Genomic DNA, 22,044 nt, shown 5'->3' with positions numbered 1-22,044 from the left:
GTACCTCGCCACGGCTATTGCCCCGTGCTAATCCATACATCAAATGGGCATCTGCCAACTCCACATTTGTAAACATTGCACTGACTGCAAAACCACGTTCGTGATGAACACTAACCTGTTGATGCTATGTACTGATGTGCTTGATGCTAGTACTGTAGAGCAACGAGTCTCATGTCAACACAACCACCAAAGTCAACATTACCTTCCTTCACTTGGGCCAACTGGCGGTGAATCGAGGAAGTACAGTACATACTGACGAAACTAAAATGAGCTCTAACATGGAAATTAAGCGCTTCCGGACACATGTCCACATAACATCTTTTCTTTATTTGTGTGTGAGGAATGTTTCCTGAAAGTTTGGCCGTACCTTTTTGTAACACCCTGTATTTCTTCTGACTCAGGGTTCTGACTGAGGTGCTTCATTAATTCCTAAATAGTCTAGCTTCCTCCTACTATTCTTTTTGTACTGAATGGAGGAGCCTCAGATTTCAAAAAGCTAGCATTTTGTCATATTTTTTAATCTCATATTATTGAAGCTTGGTAAAATTTTCACTAAGGTCTATATTTAATGTTTTATTTCATGTGTCATTCACCTGGGTTTTATGTAGTATTTGTGAAAATATAGTCAAAATATATTCTCTGGGCAGGTGCTGCCAGGAATGGCGCTACGTGCTGAAAGAACCAAGACTCCTAATACTGCAGCAAAACAGCAGCTTTGCAAGTATGAGCTTGCCACTGCCCGCTCCTATGCTGGGCTGCTGTCGATGCCAGTGTTCCCATCCACAGGCTCCGCCACTCCAGGAACTTTGCCTTAGGAAACTACACAGCGTGTTCACAGGTAGAAGAAAGTATGTGCATGGCATGAAAGCTTGAATAGTAAAAGTAATGTACTAGTCCTATACAATGCGGTTGTACAAGAAAATAACGGCAATGCAAAATCACAAATTATGAACATGCTTTGCATTGTATTGTTGTTACAAAATTTTATGCTTGTTATTCTTCATTAGAATGCTCGTCTCATTACTCGTTAGCAACTAACACTATTGAGGGTTAAAGTACACAAAGAATGTGAATTTAAAAATGCTTGAAGAAGTTTCTGCAATATTCTTATGTTCATGTTTGCTGCATAAATACTGCATTTAATTTAGCTGTGTTGCACCAGAAGGGAAATTCTGTAGGACAACAGAGAGTCAAAATATCCAGAATAAGCCAGCCTGCTGGTCTTCAAATTAACATAATGAAAGATACTTCCAATAACAAAATATGCTGAACCTAGCTCCTTGATCAGTCCTTCTGTGTGTTGACTCCATTTTAGCTTGTCATCCAGCTGGATCCTGAGGAGTTTTATGCAAAGTGTTTTGTTTAGTGTGTGCCCATTACACCTATTCCTGATAACAACAGGTAATTTTATTTGTTTGAAATTCTACAGTATTGTCTTTATGATATTAAGATTAAAGCCATTTGGAATGAACCAGTTGTTGGCTTGTGAAGCTGTCACCTGAGTTGGTTTGGTAGAGTTTGGCATCAGCTGATATTAGTTTTAAGAGTTCTTTCAAGTCATTAGAAGATCATTTATGTAGATTAAGGACAAGAATAACACAGTAATGAAAAGGATAACACATCTGCTGATATTCCAGCTATCTTTCTGTCTTCCACTAGTGATTTTACAAGGTCATCAATTTTATTTAAGGTACTTTTTGTATTCTGACAGAATATACTTAATGAGTATTCTTCATAATTCTTAATTTTGTCCAAACTTAAGTGTTTTGCTTTGCTAGTAGCTCTCTCAAATGTAACTATATGCTCTTTACAACATTGCCTTTTCAAATAATTTTTCCCTAAAAAAGGCCCAGCAAAACCACTGGAAATCACACAGACCGGATGGACCTTGCTTTGATCAAATGAGATGTTTTTGGAAAACAGAGGGTGGAAGTAAGCTTTTACCAGAGGCATTATAACGCAGACTATGGCCATATATAAAATGACTAACAAGGAGACCATGCCTACTCATCACTGGCTTCGTCCAAATTTATGATATATCCAGGATTTGGCTAGAAAAGCAAGCAACAGAAGTGAGAGCTCCAGCTGGTCACGCATAGTGAAAATATGATGTTTTTGGCACTGGTCGGGCAAGACATGAATGATTTACGTTAGTGTAGTTTTCAGGGAGTGCTCTTGCAGAGTGGAAAGAGTACAGAATGGTAAGCTGAGGATTGTGTGATTGACTCCTTAAGTCCCTGTACGGAATCTCTAATTAAAAAAGAGAGAGAGAGAACTGCAAATAAACCTAGATAATGCTAAGCATATTATATTTGATGTGATGAAACCTTATGTACAGGAGAACAAATTGCTTATGTTAACCAACTCATGAGGAGGACAAACGAAGTTACAGTTGCATGATGAGATTTTTCAAGATGAAGGATTGCCATTCTGCAATACTGATTTCCTCACTCCCAAATGTAATCTGCTAATGGGCAGTCCTGTGATGTCCAATTTTATCTTCATCTGAAGAACATGATGAAAATGCTTCAAAATTGCCCTTATCTTGTCAAAAGAGAAAAAGAAATCACATCGCAAGAAGACTGCATCAATATACACTTTCCAGAATGAGATTTTCACTCTGCAGCGGAGTGTGTACTGATATGAAACTTCCTGGCAGATTAAAACTGTGTGCCGGACCGAGACTCAAACTCAGGACGTTTGCCTTTCGTGGGCAAGTGCTCTACCAACTGAGCTACCCAAGCATGACTCACACCTCATCCTCATAGATTTACTTCTCCCACTTCTTACACTTTATTGTACACACCTCAACAAAAGTTTGGAATATCATAGAGTTTGCTGCCAATGACTTCTTAAGTTTGTACAGCACCTTATTAACAAAATAAACATAATTCCTTCTGAAAACGAGAACAATTTTGGACAGTTACAAAAAATCATTACAAAACAAAGCATGCTCTCTCAAAGTACACATCTTTAACACAAAAACAGTGAAAATCTTTATCTCCTGATGGTGATTAACAGTCTTTAGTAATGAGTGTTTCCTCCCTGCACATGAGTGAGTTCTTCCACTCTGTCAGGCATGCTCTAGATGAGACCATCTAGTTTATTTTGGGGTATGAGGTCCCACTCCTCAATGGCAGCTTCAGTCAGGTCCTGAAGATTGTCAATGTGCAACAGCCACCTTCAACAGGTCCCATACATGCCCAACTGCATTCATATCGGGGAGGGACTATGTTGGCCAATGCATTCAGTTGATGTTGCATGTTTGAAGGTACCAAGACACTGCTGGAGTATGTTGCAGTCTTGCATTGTCATCAACTAGAATGAAGTTGTCATGTCTGTAGGGCTTTGCAGTCATTTGTAGGACCTTTTGGAGGTATCGGGGACCAGCTGATTTGCTGCAAATATGAATTAGAGGCATCCACTGTCCCATCACTATTGCCACCCAGAATATTATGCTTCCACCTGAAAATGAATGGACTTCCCGAACATATCAATGTCCCTGGTGTTGTCCAGCATTTCTCCAAACTCTAACACGTCTAGTGTCAGGTCGCAAACCAATTCTGTTCTTGTCAGAAAACATGACATTACTCTGTTCCGCAACGGTCCAATGTTGATGTGCAAGAGCCCCCTTTGATTGCATCAGTTCCATGGGTTCTGTGCAAAACTTTTCAGTGGTCTTCTGGAATGAAGACCACCTCATTTCAATCATCTATGTCCTATTCGGTCTGAGATATGAATTCCTGTTGCCTGGGAGAAGTCATTTCCAATATTTCTGGCAGTTGATGTTGGATGCCTGTGGGCCAACATTTGGAGGAAATGATCCTGCATTGGTGTTATCATACGAGGAAGACCATTGTGAGATCTATTGTTCACATTTTTCATCTCTCTGTACTCCACACCTTAGACACACCACTTTGAGTGACATGTAACTGATCGGCAACATCTTGCTGTGTATGACCTGCTGAAAAGCCATTATCGTGACTCTGTCAAAGTGTTGTATGCCTGTACATGGCATGTTACCATAGTGCTGAACAGAAGGTGAATGAAGTTGTTGACATTGGACTGCTTGCAGTGTGCTGCTGTAGCAGTTGTAAGTTTATATGACTGGGAAATGGCTACAAACTATGCCAGTAGTAAACACTGTCCAATATTAGAGGATAATCCATGAAGTGCCTAGGTCAATGAGACCTCTAAATATCTTGGACCGCATTTTACAATAGTATTCCAGACTTTTGTTGAGCAGTGTACATCACCAGCTATCCACACTAGTATTTGACGAAATGATACATAAATATAATTTGTTGCCAAACTGTGTGACGAGAGAGAATCTTTTACAAATGTAAACCAAGTTTATTGTTGAATAGAAACTACAAATCAACCACATAATTTTAAAAATGTGATGTTTGTAATGTGTGCAAGATACCAAGCAAATTATCCCTTTCCCAGTTTTTATGCTGAATGTCCCTCAGTCTGTGTAAACCTTACATTGTAAAATAATAAAAGTATCTAATTTTATATATGAAGTTCTCGTGTATGGTTACAATCCCTTCCCTGAAATTTATGTGCAATCCCAAATTTTCCTTTGCCTTTTCTTGTATGACAATGTTAATAAATACAATATACTGAGCATTATTTTGATCTATTTGCATTGTAACATAAAAACTGAAAATAAAAACGTTTCTACATGAAGACTGCAACTCACGACACTCAGATTACCATTCTGTGCTCTTCCTGGTGTGCCAACCACCACCTGTTAACTACAAAAACATAAATGGCACATGCCATGCCAGGTCTGTGCCAAAAATGCAATTTTTTTCTAAACGCTTAGCTATCTAGAGTTCCCACTTTTCTTACTTTCTTTTCTGCCCCAGTCCTGCATATACCATAAACATGGTGAAATCTGTGATCACAAGTAACAATGGTCTTCTTTTTAAATGTGAGGTGACACATTTGTCACACCCATATTGTTTAAACGCCACACTTCCTGACCCTCCTGCTTCGAGTGACTGTCCAAACTTCATTTGACTTATGCCACAGGGCTTTGTGTACCACTTAAAGAGTGATATGATCTTCACATTAGTGTGAAGAACATCATCAGCAATGTACTTGATGTCAACCATAGAGCATGCTTGAGGTTGTGGTCCAAACTGTTCCCAGTACCCTAAGGACATTCATTAACTAAATTACAGGTAACAATGATGAGCCCAGTGCTTGGCTTGGAATACTAGTGACCTGGTAATTATCAACCAATGACATCTGTACCAGCTATGGCATTTCTCTCCCACAATTATTACTTAGGGCTACAACATTTGTGGTCTTCTTAACCATTTTCTTTCTAAACTTATCTTGCTTCTCATGCCTTGCACTGTCCGCATGCCTCTACACTTACTGTGTTGTGTATGTCATTGCTATTACTGCTAATTGCAGCTCACAACTGTGCTAACTCAGCCTATGTAACAGCCAAATCAGCTCAGAGTTTCAAGTTTTGCTGCTCTTTATCCAGTGTGGTGTAGTGACAGCTGAAATCACTTCTTCTTCCCCCTAGCATTTATCCTGTCCAAGATGGAGTACATTTTTCAGGATTTGGTAAATTTTATTTTATTATTTAATTTTGTGGCCAGATGCCCTTCCTTGACACCACAGACATAATGGTAACATAAGAGAGGGAAGTCGCATGCGCCCTCTGTCTACAAATCGTGTAAACATTTGTCCGTGTGTTCTCTATTTCAACTGTTTGTGTGTACTGTATCCTCTGAGGTGGAATTTGGGGGACCAGCAAGTGTCAGAAACTAAGGCTCGGCAGTGTACCAGCCCATGGTTGTAAATCTGCCAAGCGTATTCAATCCATATCTGGCTCACCTGCCTGTATTGAAAGCTAGCATGCTGCGCATTGTGCTATACAAGCAGACAGAGACAGTGGAAATCACTATATAACCAACAATGATCTACATCAGTCTTCATGTAACTTATTAAAGAGCAACAAACCAGGCAACTACAACCCCTTATAGACAACTAGCATCCCCGGCAGTTCTCCCGTGTTTATATGGAACCATCCCTTATGCTGATTTCTGTCATCAGGTAAATCTGTGGCAGATAGATAGTTTTTTGATTCTGAATGTAAATTTGCACAAATTACTCAGCTGAAGATATTTGTTTGGTGAAAAATATCAATTAAATGATATAATCATAAATATGATAATTCTGCCAACATAGTTCATAAACAATCAGTGAGAACAGCATTATAAAATTTTCATGCTCTTTTTATGCACTACAAGTAATGAAATTTATTTACAAAAGATACAGTAGTGTGTTTGTTGTAAATAATTTGAGTAACAAAAATAGATTGACAGATGATAATTTACACTGTTACAGAAATTGTATTTAGATTAGGCCACGACTACATGTAATCAAAAAGTAAATTTAAATAGTTGGTCAGTTACATTGTATACAAGGTGGATATAATTAAACTTTCGCTACTTGAGTCTCCCTACACAGGAAATTATTCATCATATGGGTACCCAACTTCATAGAAATTATGTTCAGACTGTGCATTGCAGGATTTGCATTGTTAGTAGTGTTAGTGTCACATCTTCCTTTGAGACACCAGTATCAGTGTGCATTACAGTCTCAGACAGTCAACATGGGTCTGAACGAGGTAAGCAGGTCTTTAATCCACAAGCTGTTTTATCAAAACAACAGCAATAGTGTTGCTGTCTTTTTCTAGGTGATGTATTAAAAGAATATGGAGAGGTCCTCTTTCTGCACCAGGATTGAAGAACATGATTCCGAAATTCAAATTAACTGCCGATTTGGAAATTGCTACTGGGAGAGGTCAATGGCCAACTGTGCCACAAATTGCTGAAGAATTTACTGTTGTCATGGCTGAGAATGCTGGACACAACATGTGAGCAGTGCACAAGCTGTGTCACAATAATTGAATATTCCATGGTCCACTGTTGTTTCGGGCAGTAGTAGAGCAACCTCTAGCATAGTTTCCGGTTGTCATGGGTGCAAATGGTCATAACTTTATGCAGCATTTGTGACCTGGAATGTAAACATAGTATGCAATTAACAAATGTTAGCCTCTCATGTGGAAATTAAAATGTGTTTCTCTCAGTGGTTAACTTGTTGTTTCCCTTCCACATGTTCTTACAAATGTTTCCACTAAATCATAGGGGACCTCTCATGTAACGAAAGTTTATTTATAACCACCCTGCACAATGAATAATTTAGTAATACTGAAGTGGCACTAAATTGTTGAAGGATACTAATATGTCCTTAAACTGAAACTTAACCTTTGTTGAGCGCTACTGTTGGGGTAATTCAAGTTATACAGTACTGATATTAAAACTTCAAAAAAGAATCATTAGGATGACGTGTGCCGCACTTCCAAGAACTCCATGTCACTCATTGTTTAAAAAACTAAAATGTTATCTGTCCTGTACTATACATTTTTGAAATTCTAATTTTCCTGTACAGTAAACCTGAACTTTTCAAAGAATTTCACTTCAAACACACACAACTACGCAAAAACAAAATTTTATGCTCCCTCCACACCAATTAAAATTATATTTTATGACTCATCAATACATAGGATGAAAATATACAATAAATTAAAGGGCTGTGATATTCTGAGCATGGAAAATGGTCATCTAAAGAAAAAATTACATGAACTCCTAGTGGAAAAATGTTATTATTCAGGGTAGGAGTTTATGAATGATGAGGTGATAATTTAAACAGGGCAACAGACGTCTCTGTAAATAAATAAAAAAAATTGTACAAAATGTAAACGTATTGTACGGCTAGAAAATTGTTTAATAACTATACTTGTATTATTTTAAGTCTGTAAATTAAATCCGTAAAATTATATATTGACCTGTCTCCAGTACAACAGATCACAAGATCTGAATATTGTATGCTATGAGATGAAATAAATCAAATCAAATCAAATCAAAACTCTATGTTTTAAACATCATGATGTACGATGATTGTGGATTTTTATGGTGTGTGCTGAATTTGATATATCTGTACTGAACTGTACTGCACTGTACTGAATACTTACATTGGTTTATTTGATTTGTACATGAAATTGTTGGAAAAATGCAACCTGATTATATTTTTAAGAAACCTGCATGCATTAAGTAAATTATATACAATTTATTAATACACTGGTGCACAAGACGTAAGGATGAAAGAAACTTTCACATGATGCATCACTGCCAGGTAACATATCTCAATTAATGTGGGGTCATAAATAGAAAGAACTGCTGCATAGTAGTACAGGAGTAACTGAAAGAAATACACAGTGAGATGAACAAAAATGACACTTTTATTCAAAGACAATAATTTCATTGAAGTCACAGTGACTCATGATGGCCTCCTGGGCATTACAAATGGCAGGATGGGAGAATGTCACACAGCATGCATTGCCACCCACAGTGATCACACACACTATTAAGAACTATGGCCCACTTTTTGTAATGTTCAGGGGGCCACCATAAATTGCAATGACTTCAGTGAAATTATTGTCTTCTGTTTGTCTCATTGTGTATTTCCGTAAGGTACTTTATGTACTATATGGTATCAGTTCTTTCTATATATGATCCAAGTTTCATTGAGCTATGTTACCTCACAGTGAGAGATCATGTGAAAGTTACTTTTGTCCTTAAATTGTGCATGCAAGTGTACTGTGTGTGACAGCTGTATTATTATTACATAGCTTGTGAACCAGTTAATCTTCTCAGTGAAATGATTATTTAACACTATTTTCAGTTACATCTGTGAACTGAAAAAAGTTAGACCTAACTTACAGTGCCAATAGGAATAGAGTTCTAAATAACTTGCATAGCACATTCAGAATTCATTTCTTCCATAATAACATCCAGTCAAAACATCATCTTGCTAGGCAGCATCAAGACTACTCTGCAATGCATGGTTAAGTGCCTGGCAGAAGGTTCACTGAACCATCTTCAAGTGGTTTCTCTACTGTTCCATTCCTGAACAACGTGGGAGAAAAACAAACACTTAACTTTTTCCGTGCAAGCTCCAATTTATTTTATTTTATTACTATGAGCATTTCTCCCTATGTAGGTAGGTGCCAACAAAATATTTTTGCATTTGGAAGAGAAAGTTTGTGATTGAGATTTTGTAAAAAGCTGCAACGCTAAACACTTTTGTTTTAATAATTGCCACCTCAACTTATTTATCATCTCTGTGACACTACCTCCCCTACTTCACAATAACACAAAGTGCACTGCCTTCCTTCGAACCTTTTCAATGCCCTTTGTCAAACATTTTCAATGTCCTATGTCAAATCTATCTATATACCATGCGGAAATACTTTGGAAGAGGACGAACATGTGTAGTATAGGCAGTCTCTTTGGTAGACATGTTGCATCTTCTAAGTGTTCTGCCAATAAACAGCAGTCTTTGGTTCCCTTTCCCCACAACATTATTTATTATGTGAAAGATAGATGCTTTTGAAATATGGGAGAAATTCATCTGCATAAAAAAGAAGATTCAGATATTTTAAAGGGCCAAGTAGGAAAAACTCATCCATGGCCAAGAAATAAGTGAGAAAGATATGGAAATTAACAACATCAGGCTGTGCATATTACCTGGAACTCTGGAGCAATTCTGTGTGTCATTCTTTTAAAGTATCCTTTCTTTGCTCCTATTGCTTTGAAGCAAAGGAACACCAGGTTTTCGCCAATCTGACAGTCATGCACTCATTTGTGAGTAGAATTTTTGCTCTATCTTTTATGAACTGTAGCTGCATTTAGACTTTTACCCATTAGCCCTTTCGCTGCTACTGACATGCTCTCTGCATTCCGTGCCGAGGGTAGTTTTTGTTATGGCAGTACCGCTCGCCAAATGCTGGTGACTGTGCTGAGAGATAGCAGCATTCCAGCCTATATGAAATTCTTATCATCTGATTTTATAACAACTATCACGTGAAAAGCTTGATTTTTGCACATCTTACAGTCTGATGTCTTCACTCGATAAAGAACTTAATTAGTTTTCGTTATCCACCATACTTACTGCGCTGCATCAAATTAAGTAAAACATCGCACAAAATTTTAAAGATTTTTCAAACATAAAAATGCATTACGTAAACTTCATGTATGGTTGACTATAGCTCATACGTTGCTGTGAATGAATTACAGTTAAGATACCAAAATTTTACTCAATTTTGAGTAGAACTACAGCACATTTCATTTTCGAATTACTGGATTTTTATATCCAATGAATAGTTGCGCATGACACACCCTTGCTCACTGTGAATCATATTGTCATAACAATCATTATAGTTCATAAACGATTAGATTAGATTAGATTAGATTTACTTTCATTCCAATTGATCCGTAGTGAGGAGGTCCTCCAGGATGTGGAACATCTCAGAAAAAAACAATACATGACAAATATTTACAACTAAAACAAATAAGCTAATGTACCATTCCACAGGTCCCAAGTGGAATGATCGTCATTTTTTAATGAACACTAAGAGTCATTTTACAAATACTAATGCACTGAATTTAAAATAAAAAAGTTTTTTATTTATTTATAAGGTAATAAACATGTAATACAACTACTGTAATACTTATTTACAATGAACACATTACTGCACTGAAATGGTGCAGAAGTTAGATTATACTTACACACAACCACACACACACACACACACACACACACACACACTCACACACTCACACACACACACACACACACACACACACACACAAATTTTCAGTGAACACATTACTGCACTGAAATTGTGCAGAAGTTATGTTGTACTTATATACAAATCAGTTGGTTTTACTAAGAAATTCATCAATGGAGTAGAAGGAGTTGGCCACCAATAAATCCTTTAGGCTTCTCTTAAACTTAATTTCATTAGTTGTTAAGCTTTTTATGGCTGCTGGCAAGTTATTGAAAATGTGTGTTCCTGAATAACGCACACCTTTTTGTACAAGACTAAGTGACTTTAAATCCTTGTGAAGATTATTCTTATTTCTAGTATTGATTCCATGAATCGAGCTGTTGGTTTGAAAAAGTGATATATTTTTAATGACAAATTTCATTAAGGAATAAATATATTGGGAAGCTGTAGTTAGTATCCCTAGTTCCCTAAACAGGCTTCTGCAGGATGTTCTTGAGTTCACACCACATATAATTCTTACTGCACGTTTTTGTGCCCGGAAAACTTTAGCTTGGCTTGATGAATTACCCCAAAAAATAATCCCATATGACATTATGGAATGAAAGTAAGCATAGTATGCCAGCTTTTTCATTTTTATATCCCCTATGTCTGACAAAATTCGCATTGCAAACAGAGATTTGTTAAGACGCTTCAGCAGTTCTGTGGTGTGCTCCTCCCAGTTGAATTTATTATCAAGCTGTAATCCCAAGAATTTAACACTGTCCACTTCTTCTATCTTCTTGTCATCGTATGTTAGACATATACTCTTGGGACACCCCTTACAAGTTCTGAACTGCATGTAGTGTGTTTTTCAAAGTTTAGTGACAAAGAATTGGCTAGGAACCAGTGATTAATGTCCACAAATATTTTATTGGCTGATCTTTCTAAGACTACACTTGATTTGCTATTTATTGCGATGTTTGTATCATCGGCAAACAAAACAAACTTGGCATCTGGTAATGTTACTGATGAAAGGTCATTGATATACACAAGGAAAAGTAAGGGCCCCAAAATGGAACCTTGTGAGACCCCACATGTAATTAGTTCCCAGTTGGATGATGCCTGATAGCTTGATACATGTCTCTTTCCTAGGCGCTGATGACCTCGATGTTGAGCGCCCATAAACCCCAACACACACACACACACCTCTTTCCTAATAACACCCTTTGTTTCCTGCCAAAGATATAAGATTTGAACCATTTTGCAGCATTTCCTGTTACACTATAATATTCTAGTTTACTTAAAAGGATATTGTGATTTACACAGTCAAATGCCTTTGACAGATCACAAAATATACCAGTTGCCTGCAATTTTTTGTCTAATGAATTAAGCACATTTTCACTGTAAGTGAAGATAGCCTTCTCAATATCAGAACCTTTTAGAAATCCAAATTGTGACTTTGACAGTATGTTATTTGAGATAAGATGGTTATAAAGACGACTGTACATTACTTTTTCAAAAATTTTTGAGAATGCTGGCAACAGTGAAATTGGACGGAAATTTGATGCTATTTCTTTATCTCCCTTCTTAAACAGTGGCTTAACTTCAGCATATTTCAGCCATTCAGGAAATATTCCACTGATAAACGACTGGTTACACAGATAGCTTAATATGTTACTTAGCTCAGAATCACATTCTTTAATTAACTTTGTTGATATTTCATCATACCCACTAGATGTTTTTGATTTTAAAGATTTTATGGTGGACATTATTTCTGTTGGGGTAGTGAGGGTTAAATTCATATTATGGAAGTTGCTTGAAATGTCTGGTCTAAGGTAATCCACAGCAGCATCTACCGAACCTGACAACCCCATCTTTTCAGTAACAGTTACAAAATGTTTGTTAAAAAGTTCTGCAACACTATACACATCTGTCACCAATGTATCATTTACTCTTAATGCTATTTGTTCCTCTTCATGTCTGGTTCTGCCGGTCTCCTCCTTCACTATATCCCATATTGTCTTTATTTTGTTATCTGATATGACTATCTTTTCCTTGTAATATATTTGCTTTGACATCCGTATTACAGTCTTTAATATTTTGCAGTATTTCTTATAATGTGCTATAGCATCAACATTGGAAATGTTTCGGATTGACAGATACAGATACAGTTTTCAAGATACCGAAACAAGGTTTTTTTGCAAATGATAGCAAATATGATATAGAAGCAACTCATCTGCAGAAGTGAGATGTCAATGGCTCAGGATGCATACAGGTATCCACAGCACTGTAAGAAAACACAAGCAGTGCATGTATTCACATCCACAGCCCTGGGGAACAGCATAGCAGGGCATGTATGCACACCCACAACAGTGAAGGGGTTAGAATCCATTTCAGACAAAGAACTATTCATTTCAAAAAAACTCATAATTTGCCCCTCTTTAAATGATAGTTGTGAAACTGGTGTTGCCTTTCTTGATTTAAGTAGACCTATTGCTTGCCTTTCATTAGAACATTTTAGTATATTACTGACACTTTACACCAAAAGTAAAGTTATCCACCTGTATTCGCAGATGTGGAGGGTTCCAGACTCACAGAGCCTGCAGCCTTATGTGCCTGCTGTGGTGTCCCTGTCTATCTAGTTGGAGCAGCACGAATCTGGCTGTGCAGTGACATTGAGCCTTTGCTGGTGATGGAGCTCCACTGCAGTGTATACTGTGCACGCTCATGCAGCACAGTATTAACCCCAGAACTCAATTTTCAATGCTGTACTTACACAGGATATCCTAAAAATTGTGATTGCTTTTCAAGAAACATCATACAACACTTTTAAAATGAATGCACTGGTGATACATTTGGTGTTGTGCACAGGAATTTCACAGATAATTTACTATGAGAAATAAAGTCATGATAACATTCTAATATTTCTCAAGAATACGGAGTTGTCATACAGAGAGAAATACTATGTTTATATTATTTGGATATGGAGTTCAGGAGTAGTGACTGTTTAAACACCCCTATGCATATTGTAATTAGTTAACTCTCCTCATAGCACCTACAGGAGTGGTAAGTAAGAGATTGTGATATATTCTGAGATTTGTCACTTAATAATGGATCTTGACACTTTGCAAGCATGCTTTCATACAATAATTCAGGTTTTTCAGCATCTCCATAACTTTCTCCTGTGGGTTAAACACATTAGTCACACTTTGTGCCTTATTTGAATACATCCAATACTTCCTTTAGTCTTATTTCATATAGCTCCTACACATTTGTGTAATATTCTAGGACAGGTCAAACGAACATTTTGTAAGCAATCTCATTTGTAGGCTGATTGCATTTTCCCAGTATTCTACCAATGGCATGAAGTCTGCCACTTGCTTCAACTATTAATGAGACTATGAGATAACTCTATTTTATATCCTTTTAAATGTTTCCACCCACGTATTTGCATGAATTCACAGATTCCAACTGTGACTCTTTTTCATTTTGCTAAGTATACAGTTTTACATATCTGGGCACTTAAAGCAAGTTGCTCATCTTTGTGCCATATTGAAGTCTTTTCAAAATCTGACTTAATATTTGTCTCAATTTTTTCAGGTAGTACTCCATTATAGATAAATTCATGACCTGCAAAATGTGTTTCAATATCATGTGTCTGATCTTTAACATGCAACATAAACAGTGAGGAAGGCTTCCAACACACTTTCCTTGGATGTACCTGCAGTTACCTCTATATCTCTGGATGACTTTCCATTCAAGATAACATGCAGTGTTCTACCTACGTAGAAATCCTCAAGCCAGTCAAATTTATTTCATACTCATGTAATTATACTTTCTTTGATACGCAGAGATGTGTTACTAAATCCAATACTTTTTGGAACTCAAGAAATAATGCTCAAATCAAACAATGGAAACTCCTGGTTGGAATTACAACACTGTAAGGAACACGATAAGATAGCTACTCATCATAAATATTACCTGCTGAGTTGCAGATAGGCACAGAGAAAAGACTGATATACATGCAACTATCAGCCAAAGCCTTCCTCAGTAAAGAAAACACACACAAAAGCAAGCACATCTCATGCACACTTGCCGTACCACCAGCAGTTCTGAATTCCACTTGATTGTCTTGATCTGTCACTCTCAGGGTGTCGTGAGGAAAATGTGAGTTGGTCTTCACATGACAAATGATTTTAGAATCCCTCCTGATTGTCATGGAGGTGGATCAGGTCATTCTGTTCAAGATACCTCATTATGTCTGAGCTCCAAATATATTCTGCAACAAATGGATGTCAACGATATTGGATGGTAGTTTTGTAGATCACTTCTGCTGCACTTCTTTATTTGTGTGGGGTACCTTCTTCCAATTTCTGTTAAGTATACTAATAACCATTTCCAACTAGCTGTAATTTATTCAAATTGATAATCGTGTGACTCACTTTTATATTGTAAAGGATGTCCCAGGAGGAATGATCAGTATTCAGGGACATGATAGGAATGATTATCCGAAGTCAAAAAGTATAGTAAGCATAGGTGCTAAAACCATAACTTATGAGCTGTGAGCACTTGTTCTGTAGAAGAGAACTGTTTCACAGAATGAAAGATAAACAAGTGCTGTAGCCCAATTTTTATTATTATTATTGTTCCTGTCATTCCCCTAAATATTGACCATTCCTCCTGGGATATTAAGAGACACACAACTACTTTGAAAAAAGGCATTAATCTTCCTCTTACACTAGTCAGCTGTTGTTTTCATCTAATACTTCAAACTGAGCTTTTACTTATCTTTACACAGAACACTATCAGTTTTCTTTATACTTGTAATGTTAAAAGCTTTTTAATGTGCACATTAGTATTAACCGAAATTTACATAGTCCAAGTCCTAATTTTCTGATACAAGGTTAACTTAGTTTCCTGTATTCTGCTGATATCTATGACAATCTGTTAATGACTTTTGCACCAGAATATAAAACCCCATTCTGAATTATAAGCAGGGATGCATAGTGATAATATATGTTAGTCAGTTACAGTGTTCAAAATATATGTTAGATATTGCCAAAACTATAATACATAACACTGTCATCCAGAAATACATTATGATGTCAGTTTGTAATGTAATTCTAGGGGAAACAGTCAATATTTCTACGACAAGGGTACAGTATGTGCATGCAGCCTATGGCAACCGTGTCATCTGTAAAAAATGCAGAACTTGTGCTGCATGTCATTAAGAGTGTTGTGTTGCTTCAGGATGGTTTGAATGGCAATAACATTCAGTCCGAGACTCCATATAGTCATGCTAATTGACCAGGAAATGAGACAGACAGACATCACAGTGAATGTTGTTTTGAGACAAAGTGATGTCTCCAGAATCTGGAACAAGTTTCTAGCAACAGAAACAGCTGAGGATGATCAAAGAAGTAGCTGCAGAAGAAAAATAACAGGTATGGTGGAATGATATCTGTGTACAACAGCAGGCTGAAACCCTTCAACACAGCTCTACACATCTACATTTGTAGTTCTAAATAGTTAAGTGACAGCACAAATGATACGAAATAGGCTACATGTGCAGGGACCTCTCAAGGCTCCTCCTCTAAATTTTTTTTGGAGAGGGCTCATGCCACATGGCCACGAAACCATTCTTTGTAGATTAGCCGCCAGTGGGACACATACACTCTTCTGATGAGACTCCTATTAGTCTCCACCTTCACAACACTGATATACTTATGTGGAGGCAATGACGACAATGTTTGTGCCCATGTTATCAAGGCAGTTCTGTCATGTTTTGGGGTGGAATCATGAGTGGCTACAGGACACTCCCTTGTGCCAATATAGGACGACTGGTGTGAAGTATCAGGATGACATCCTTAAACACATTGTAGCTCCAAATGGTGAACATATGGAAGCGGGATTCACACTAATTGATGACAATGTATGCTCTCATCCTAAGTGTTGTGCACACTTTCCTAGTGGAGCATAGAATCACTCGGATGGAATGGTCTCATTCTCTGGATCTCACTGCATTGATAATGCCTTCATCATGCTAAAATGAGCTGCTTACAACCATCCTGTCCCACCAGAGAACTCATATGCCATCATAAGCCACTGTGAAGGCATGGGACAAAATCCCACAGGCTTATCTCAACAATCTAGTAAGTAGTACATCAAAACAACATTCAAAAGTGTCTCCAATTATGAGATAGTCCATTTGGTTAAAAAACAATGTGTTATGCAAGGCAACAGTCAGAAAAGAAACTGTAATGTTTGCAGTCGAATCTTTTGTAAGGTTTTGTTTTTCTTTGTTGTCTGTTTTTATCAGGTGAAAGTGTGTTTAGTTTTTTTTTTCTTCTTTTTTTAATATAACAGTACCTCACAGAACAAAATCAGTTTTTCCCCTAAGTATTTATAACAAAGCTATATACAACATTTATTTTTACCACTGTAGTTAGTTGCACGTTCCATGGATCATTTGCACGGCATGTCTAATGATGTGGAAAAAGTCATTTATATTCATATCACAAATTATTTGTAAATATGGCTACATGATGATCATTTGCAAGTGTTTCTTGTTAAGTACACATATATGAGATAGTACTTCCTACTCACCATCTTATACACATTACAAGTAATAGAAATTATTCTACAGAACTGTCAAGCTGAAAGTTTTTTCCAGTTTGTTTTCAAATTTTACTTTGCTGCCTGTCAGACATTTTATATCATTGGATGAGTGATGAAACAATTTTGATTGCAGCATAGTGCACCCCCTTTTTGTGCTAAAGACAAAGTCAATGTAGAGTAATGGATTTCACTGTTTCTTCTGGTATTGCAATTGTGTACATCATTGTTCCTTTTGAACTGCAGTGGGTTATATACAACAAACTTTATGAGGGAATAAATACACTGTGAAACAGTAGTCAGAATGCCAACTCCTTAAATAGATGTCTACAAGATGATCATGTGCGAGTATCACATAATATTCTTACAGCACATTTTTGAGCAATGAAGACTTCCTTTCTTAAAGATGAATTACCACAGAGCATTATTCCCTATGGCATTACTGAACAAAAATGTGCACAGTATGTCAGCTGATTTGTCTCTTCCCAAGATTTTCAATGATTCTAAGTGCAAATGTGGCTGAACTACACTGTTTTAGGCATCCCAACATGCACTATTTCCAGTTTAAACTCTCATCAATTTGTATACCTAAGAATTTTGAAGTTTCCACCCTATTTATTATTTCCTCACCATGTGTTACACTGGTGTAGTACCTCTAGATGTGAGGAATTGTTTGTTTGTGTGAGATATATATGTGTGCGAGCTAGCACAGCTCACACACGCATGACCACTGTCGTCCACAGCTTGGAGTGGAAGGCTCTTTATACATTGTCATATTTGATAAAACATTTCTTGGAAACAACAGTTTCAACAATTTTTTTGTTGTTGGTGGAGCCATAAATTAAATATCTGACTGTGGCTTCAGAATTCTAGACCACTTCTAGCTGAAACTTTAAATTTGGCATTGTAGGTCATAATTAAAGGGAAAATTCAAAAAGTGTGATTTCTGATATGTAACATCTTTGGTTTTGGACAGTGTATGTAAAGAGGAAACTGCTTATTACGGGAAAGTACTTACATTTATTGCACTTCTGATTTGTGAAACAACACCCATTTCAATAAATGAAACAAAGTTGTGGAAAATTAAAAAGAAGACATCAAAGTACAAGATTGATTTCTAGGATATACGACATGGAGAAATATTGGCACTCAAGTCATTTGTAAAATTAGAACGAATGTAAAATTAACGAATGAACGAATGTAAAATTAGAGAGGTTCGAGTGCGCACGGAGACTTTCAGACGGTCGTTCTTCCCGCGAACCATACGCAACTGGAACAGAAAAGGGAGGTAATGACAGTGGCATGTAAAGTGTCCTCCGCCACACACCGTTGGGTGGCTTGCAGAGAATAAATGTAGATGTAGATTTACCAACTTGTATAACAATTGCAGCAGCATGAACTACACAGGGCAATAAAAATCTTTGCTGTGATATATCCACAGAAGTAGGTTGTGGCTAGGCATCTCCATGGCCAAGAGGTGGAGCTCATTCCATTATTTCAGTGAAATTCTTTTGGTGTCTAACCACTTCGTATGTGATAGACTGCCAGTATTTCAGCAATTGTTGTTCACAGCCAAAATTGTTTTGCAGCAGTAGTCAGTGCATTCCTTGTTTTATGTTCAAGAGCCCTCTGGCATTAAAGAAATAGGTGTGATGATTTCACTCTTGTTAACTACTTTCCAGAAAATTAAATTAATTTTTGGAATGAGTGAGATTTGCTGCTTTTGTTCATGCATGTCCCATTTTTCCTAAAATGATTTCTTTGTATACCACATGTGATGCAAAATAATGTGTTCATAACAGACTGATAGATTTTTCTATACATCCTGTTAATTTTCTGCAGTCCTTTATTTACCCACAAAGAATCTAAGGGGCACCTATCACAATAACATTTTATTTCTTTATTTTCTTAACAACCCTCAAAGCAAGAGGCGACTCTTAGTTCATATGTGTAGACACTATTTGCACTAAAGACAATTGCAATGTAGCCTAATAATTTTGTGAATCACTGTTGTTTTATGCAGACCTACAGTTCTTTGATGTTTCTCTCATGTAACAACCAAATTTTATAAAGATTGTACCTCCCAGTCCATTCTATATTCAAATTTTTGACAATCCCTTTGTCGTGGCTGTTGGAGTGTTACTGGTATTGTTGGGTTCACACTATGTATGATCTGTCACCCATATGCATGTGTGTCAACTTTACCTCTTAAATAATTTCCAGTTGCCGTTCTTGATGTGGATTACTTTCGTGGTCCTGTTATGCAGTGCCACGAGGCCATGACATGTGACTTCTTCACCTTCTGCATTGGAAGTAGGTGCTGGAAGAGTTTCAATCTGTCCAAGCTACTAAATGATGTAAATCGATTTTCAGGCAACTCCTTAACATCCTTCAAATTCTGCATGCCTGCAAGCAGATACTAGAGAAACACTATAGCATTGCTCAGTTGTAGGTGTTGCCTGTCCACAGGCACCTAGGAATTGGTCAAGGATTGTCTCTGTGCAGGTACATTTTTAAAGTGCTCGGCAATTAAATCATTGTATAAAATAACAGTTCATCCACTAGCTACATTAATAAACTAGTCTTCAGAACACAGGTTTTTTTCCAGATGTATTGATATGTGCAAAAACAAAAACCCCTCTTTAAGAAAGAGTCAACGGAAGATTTAGGAAATTATCACCATATTTCTGTTCTTTCTGTTTTGTCAAAAGTATCTGAGAATGAAGTTCCAATCAAGATATAAAATTTTATTGAAAAAGTGACATGATTTTGAAGAACCAACGTGTTTTCTTGCAAGGAAGAAAAAGTACTGTAGGCAGGATAAATAACTTTCTTGACAAGATGGGCACTCACTGGAAAGTGGCAAGTATCTATGAACTCACCAAAGTCTTAGACTCAGTGAAGCACTTCTTAGTAGTCCAGAAAGTAAGTATGGGATTAGGGGCAGTACACTACAGTTAAGGGACCTGCCTGTCAAGTAAATTATGTACCTCCATACATTATACTCCCAAGTATTCGGGGTAATGTGTGGGAGAAGATGCATGAATAATCAAGACATTTTCAAATATGCATTCTTCGTACGAAACTTTATCTAGTTCTGTGGATAGGTACTGTAGGGCTGTTTATTTCTTAAAATAGTCTGTGATGCTGGTCTGCTTTTGTATGGAACTGATTTTTTTTCTTTTTTTGCATGGCATTTTGAATTTTCTTGCAGCAATAATGTCATTGTACTGAAACCTACTTTGGCCCATATAATCTGGAAGAGTATCAACACACTGCAGTGCGGTAAAATGATTGACAAGGTTACTGCCTACATCCCACTTTCACATTTACTGCCCTCTTCTTTGTTTTGTTGTGAAGCAGCAGTCACAATTTTGGCATCACTCATGTACAGGAAGCCGTTTCACAATTGTTGATCTTCAGCCACTTATTCAAGTTTACTTCATCAACATCTTCCATACCATTTAAACCCATTGCGCAATGCATCATTTGTGTAGTTGTTATTTCTTCATTACAAACTTTGAAAAACACATTCTTCTTTATCTGGAAGAATTTTCCTCGATGATTGAACTAGTGTATGTGGCTTGACATCCTGTCAGGCATCAAAAATCCCGTGTAAGGTGTCTAGACTTGTCAACTTCTTCCAGAACACCACAAAATCGTTCTCATCAACTAGCATTCTCTCAGCAGACCAGCCTGGCAGCTCCATTTTTCTAATGCAATTATGTCTTGGTCCACTGGCTGTATAACTGCAGTCATGTTAGGAGGTAAAAACTTAGTTACGATAAGACCATCAACAAATACAATAATCCCCTCATTGGGATGTGAAAGGGCACTATCAAGCAATAGAACAGCCTTTTGTAGCTATTGTTTCTCTTCTATAAATAGCTGAACTTGTGATACAAAATGTGTGTGGAACCAGTTTTTGAAAATTTCACTATCCATGCTTCTTTCTGGTTGTGATAATGCAAAGGTGGATCCTTAGATGTGATGTCCTTGAATGCTCACCCTTTTTTTGACTTTCCTCTCCCTAGTAGTTTAACTTTGTAGTTCGCAGAAACATTAGCAGTGCACAAAATTGTAATGCATTCTGCTTGTATTTAGACATCCAGATGAGGCATTAAATTCTCCCTATAACCCTAGAGCTTCATGAAAAAATTTAGCTCTTTCAGCACACATCGCACCTGAAACAATGAAACTTTTTGCTCGTTTTTGGCTAAACGAATGCAAAAGGGCAGCATCTAATTCATCAAATGTAGCTCTCTTCATGCAGATGGTACAGAATTGGAATCACATTTCCTGTTAAAATCCTGTATTTTCTGCTTATTCTTTTTAATATCCTGAGCAGTTTGCATTATAATACCATAATCAGCACTTAGTTTTGTAGCAGTTTCCCCTTTCTCAAATCTTTCAATTAATTCTAATTTTTGTGCTCAAAATGTTTATTTGGTTTCTTCATCATCTTGTTTACAGCTTTCTTTTAACTTGCTTTGTTGACACTTCCATGCCAATTAGCATAAGAAAAATGAGTTTGTTTTTTATTTAGAGAGAACAGGCTGGCCGATAACAATGGAAACTGTACTCTGTTATCATGCAGCAGAGGTGTAAACAATGGAAACAGCACTTACTATCATATGATGGGTTGTTCATTGATGTTTGTTTGTGCATTCCTTCTTCTGCTTCTCCTTTTTTTTGTGCATAAATAATCGACAAACTAGATAATCCGCACATGACTAATTGGGAGTACACTGTTGTGATACAAATATTAAGTGAAACTGATAGGGAAA

General features: G+C 37.0%; 1 protein-coding gene across 1 annotated transcript in view; it reads left to right on the top strand.

The window, feature by feature from the left end:
- The window catches only part of LOC126092426 (leucine-rich repeat-containing protein 1-like), a 52,931-nt gene extending 38,664 nt beyond the window's left edge, over nucleotides 1–14,267 (top strand). The window contains exons 4-5 of the mRNA XM_049908021.1: nucleotides 648–838; nucleotides 13,216–14,267. Coding sequence (XP_049763978.1) covers nucleotides 648–838; nucleotides 13,216–13,475 — 451 coding nt within the window. The 3' untranslated portion in view covers nucleotides 13,476–14,267. The remainder of the gene's footprint in view (nucleotides 1–647; nucleotides 839–13,215) is intronic.
- Nucleotides 14,268–22,044: the final 7,777 nt, after the last annotated feature.

Source organism: Schistocerca cancellata, chromosome 7 (assembly GCF_023864275.1).
Source record: "Schistocerca cancellata isolate TAMUIC-IGC-003103 chromosome 7, iqSchCanc2.1, whole genome shotgun sequence".
Taxonomy (NCBI): Eukaryota; Metazoa; Arthropoda; class Insecta; order Orthoptera; family Acrididae; genus Schistocerca; species Schistocerca cancellata.
The sequence above is the reverse complement of the archived record's forward strand: the minus strand, read 5'-3'. Positions and strand labels throughout refer to the sequence as shown.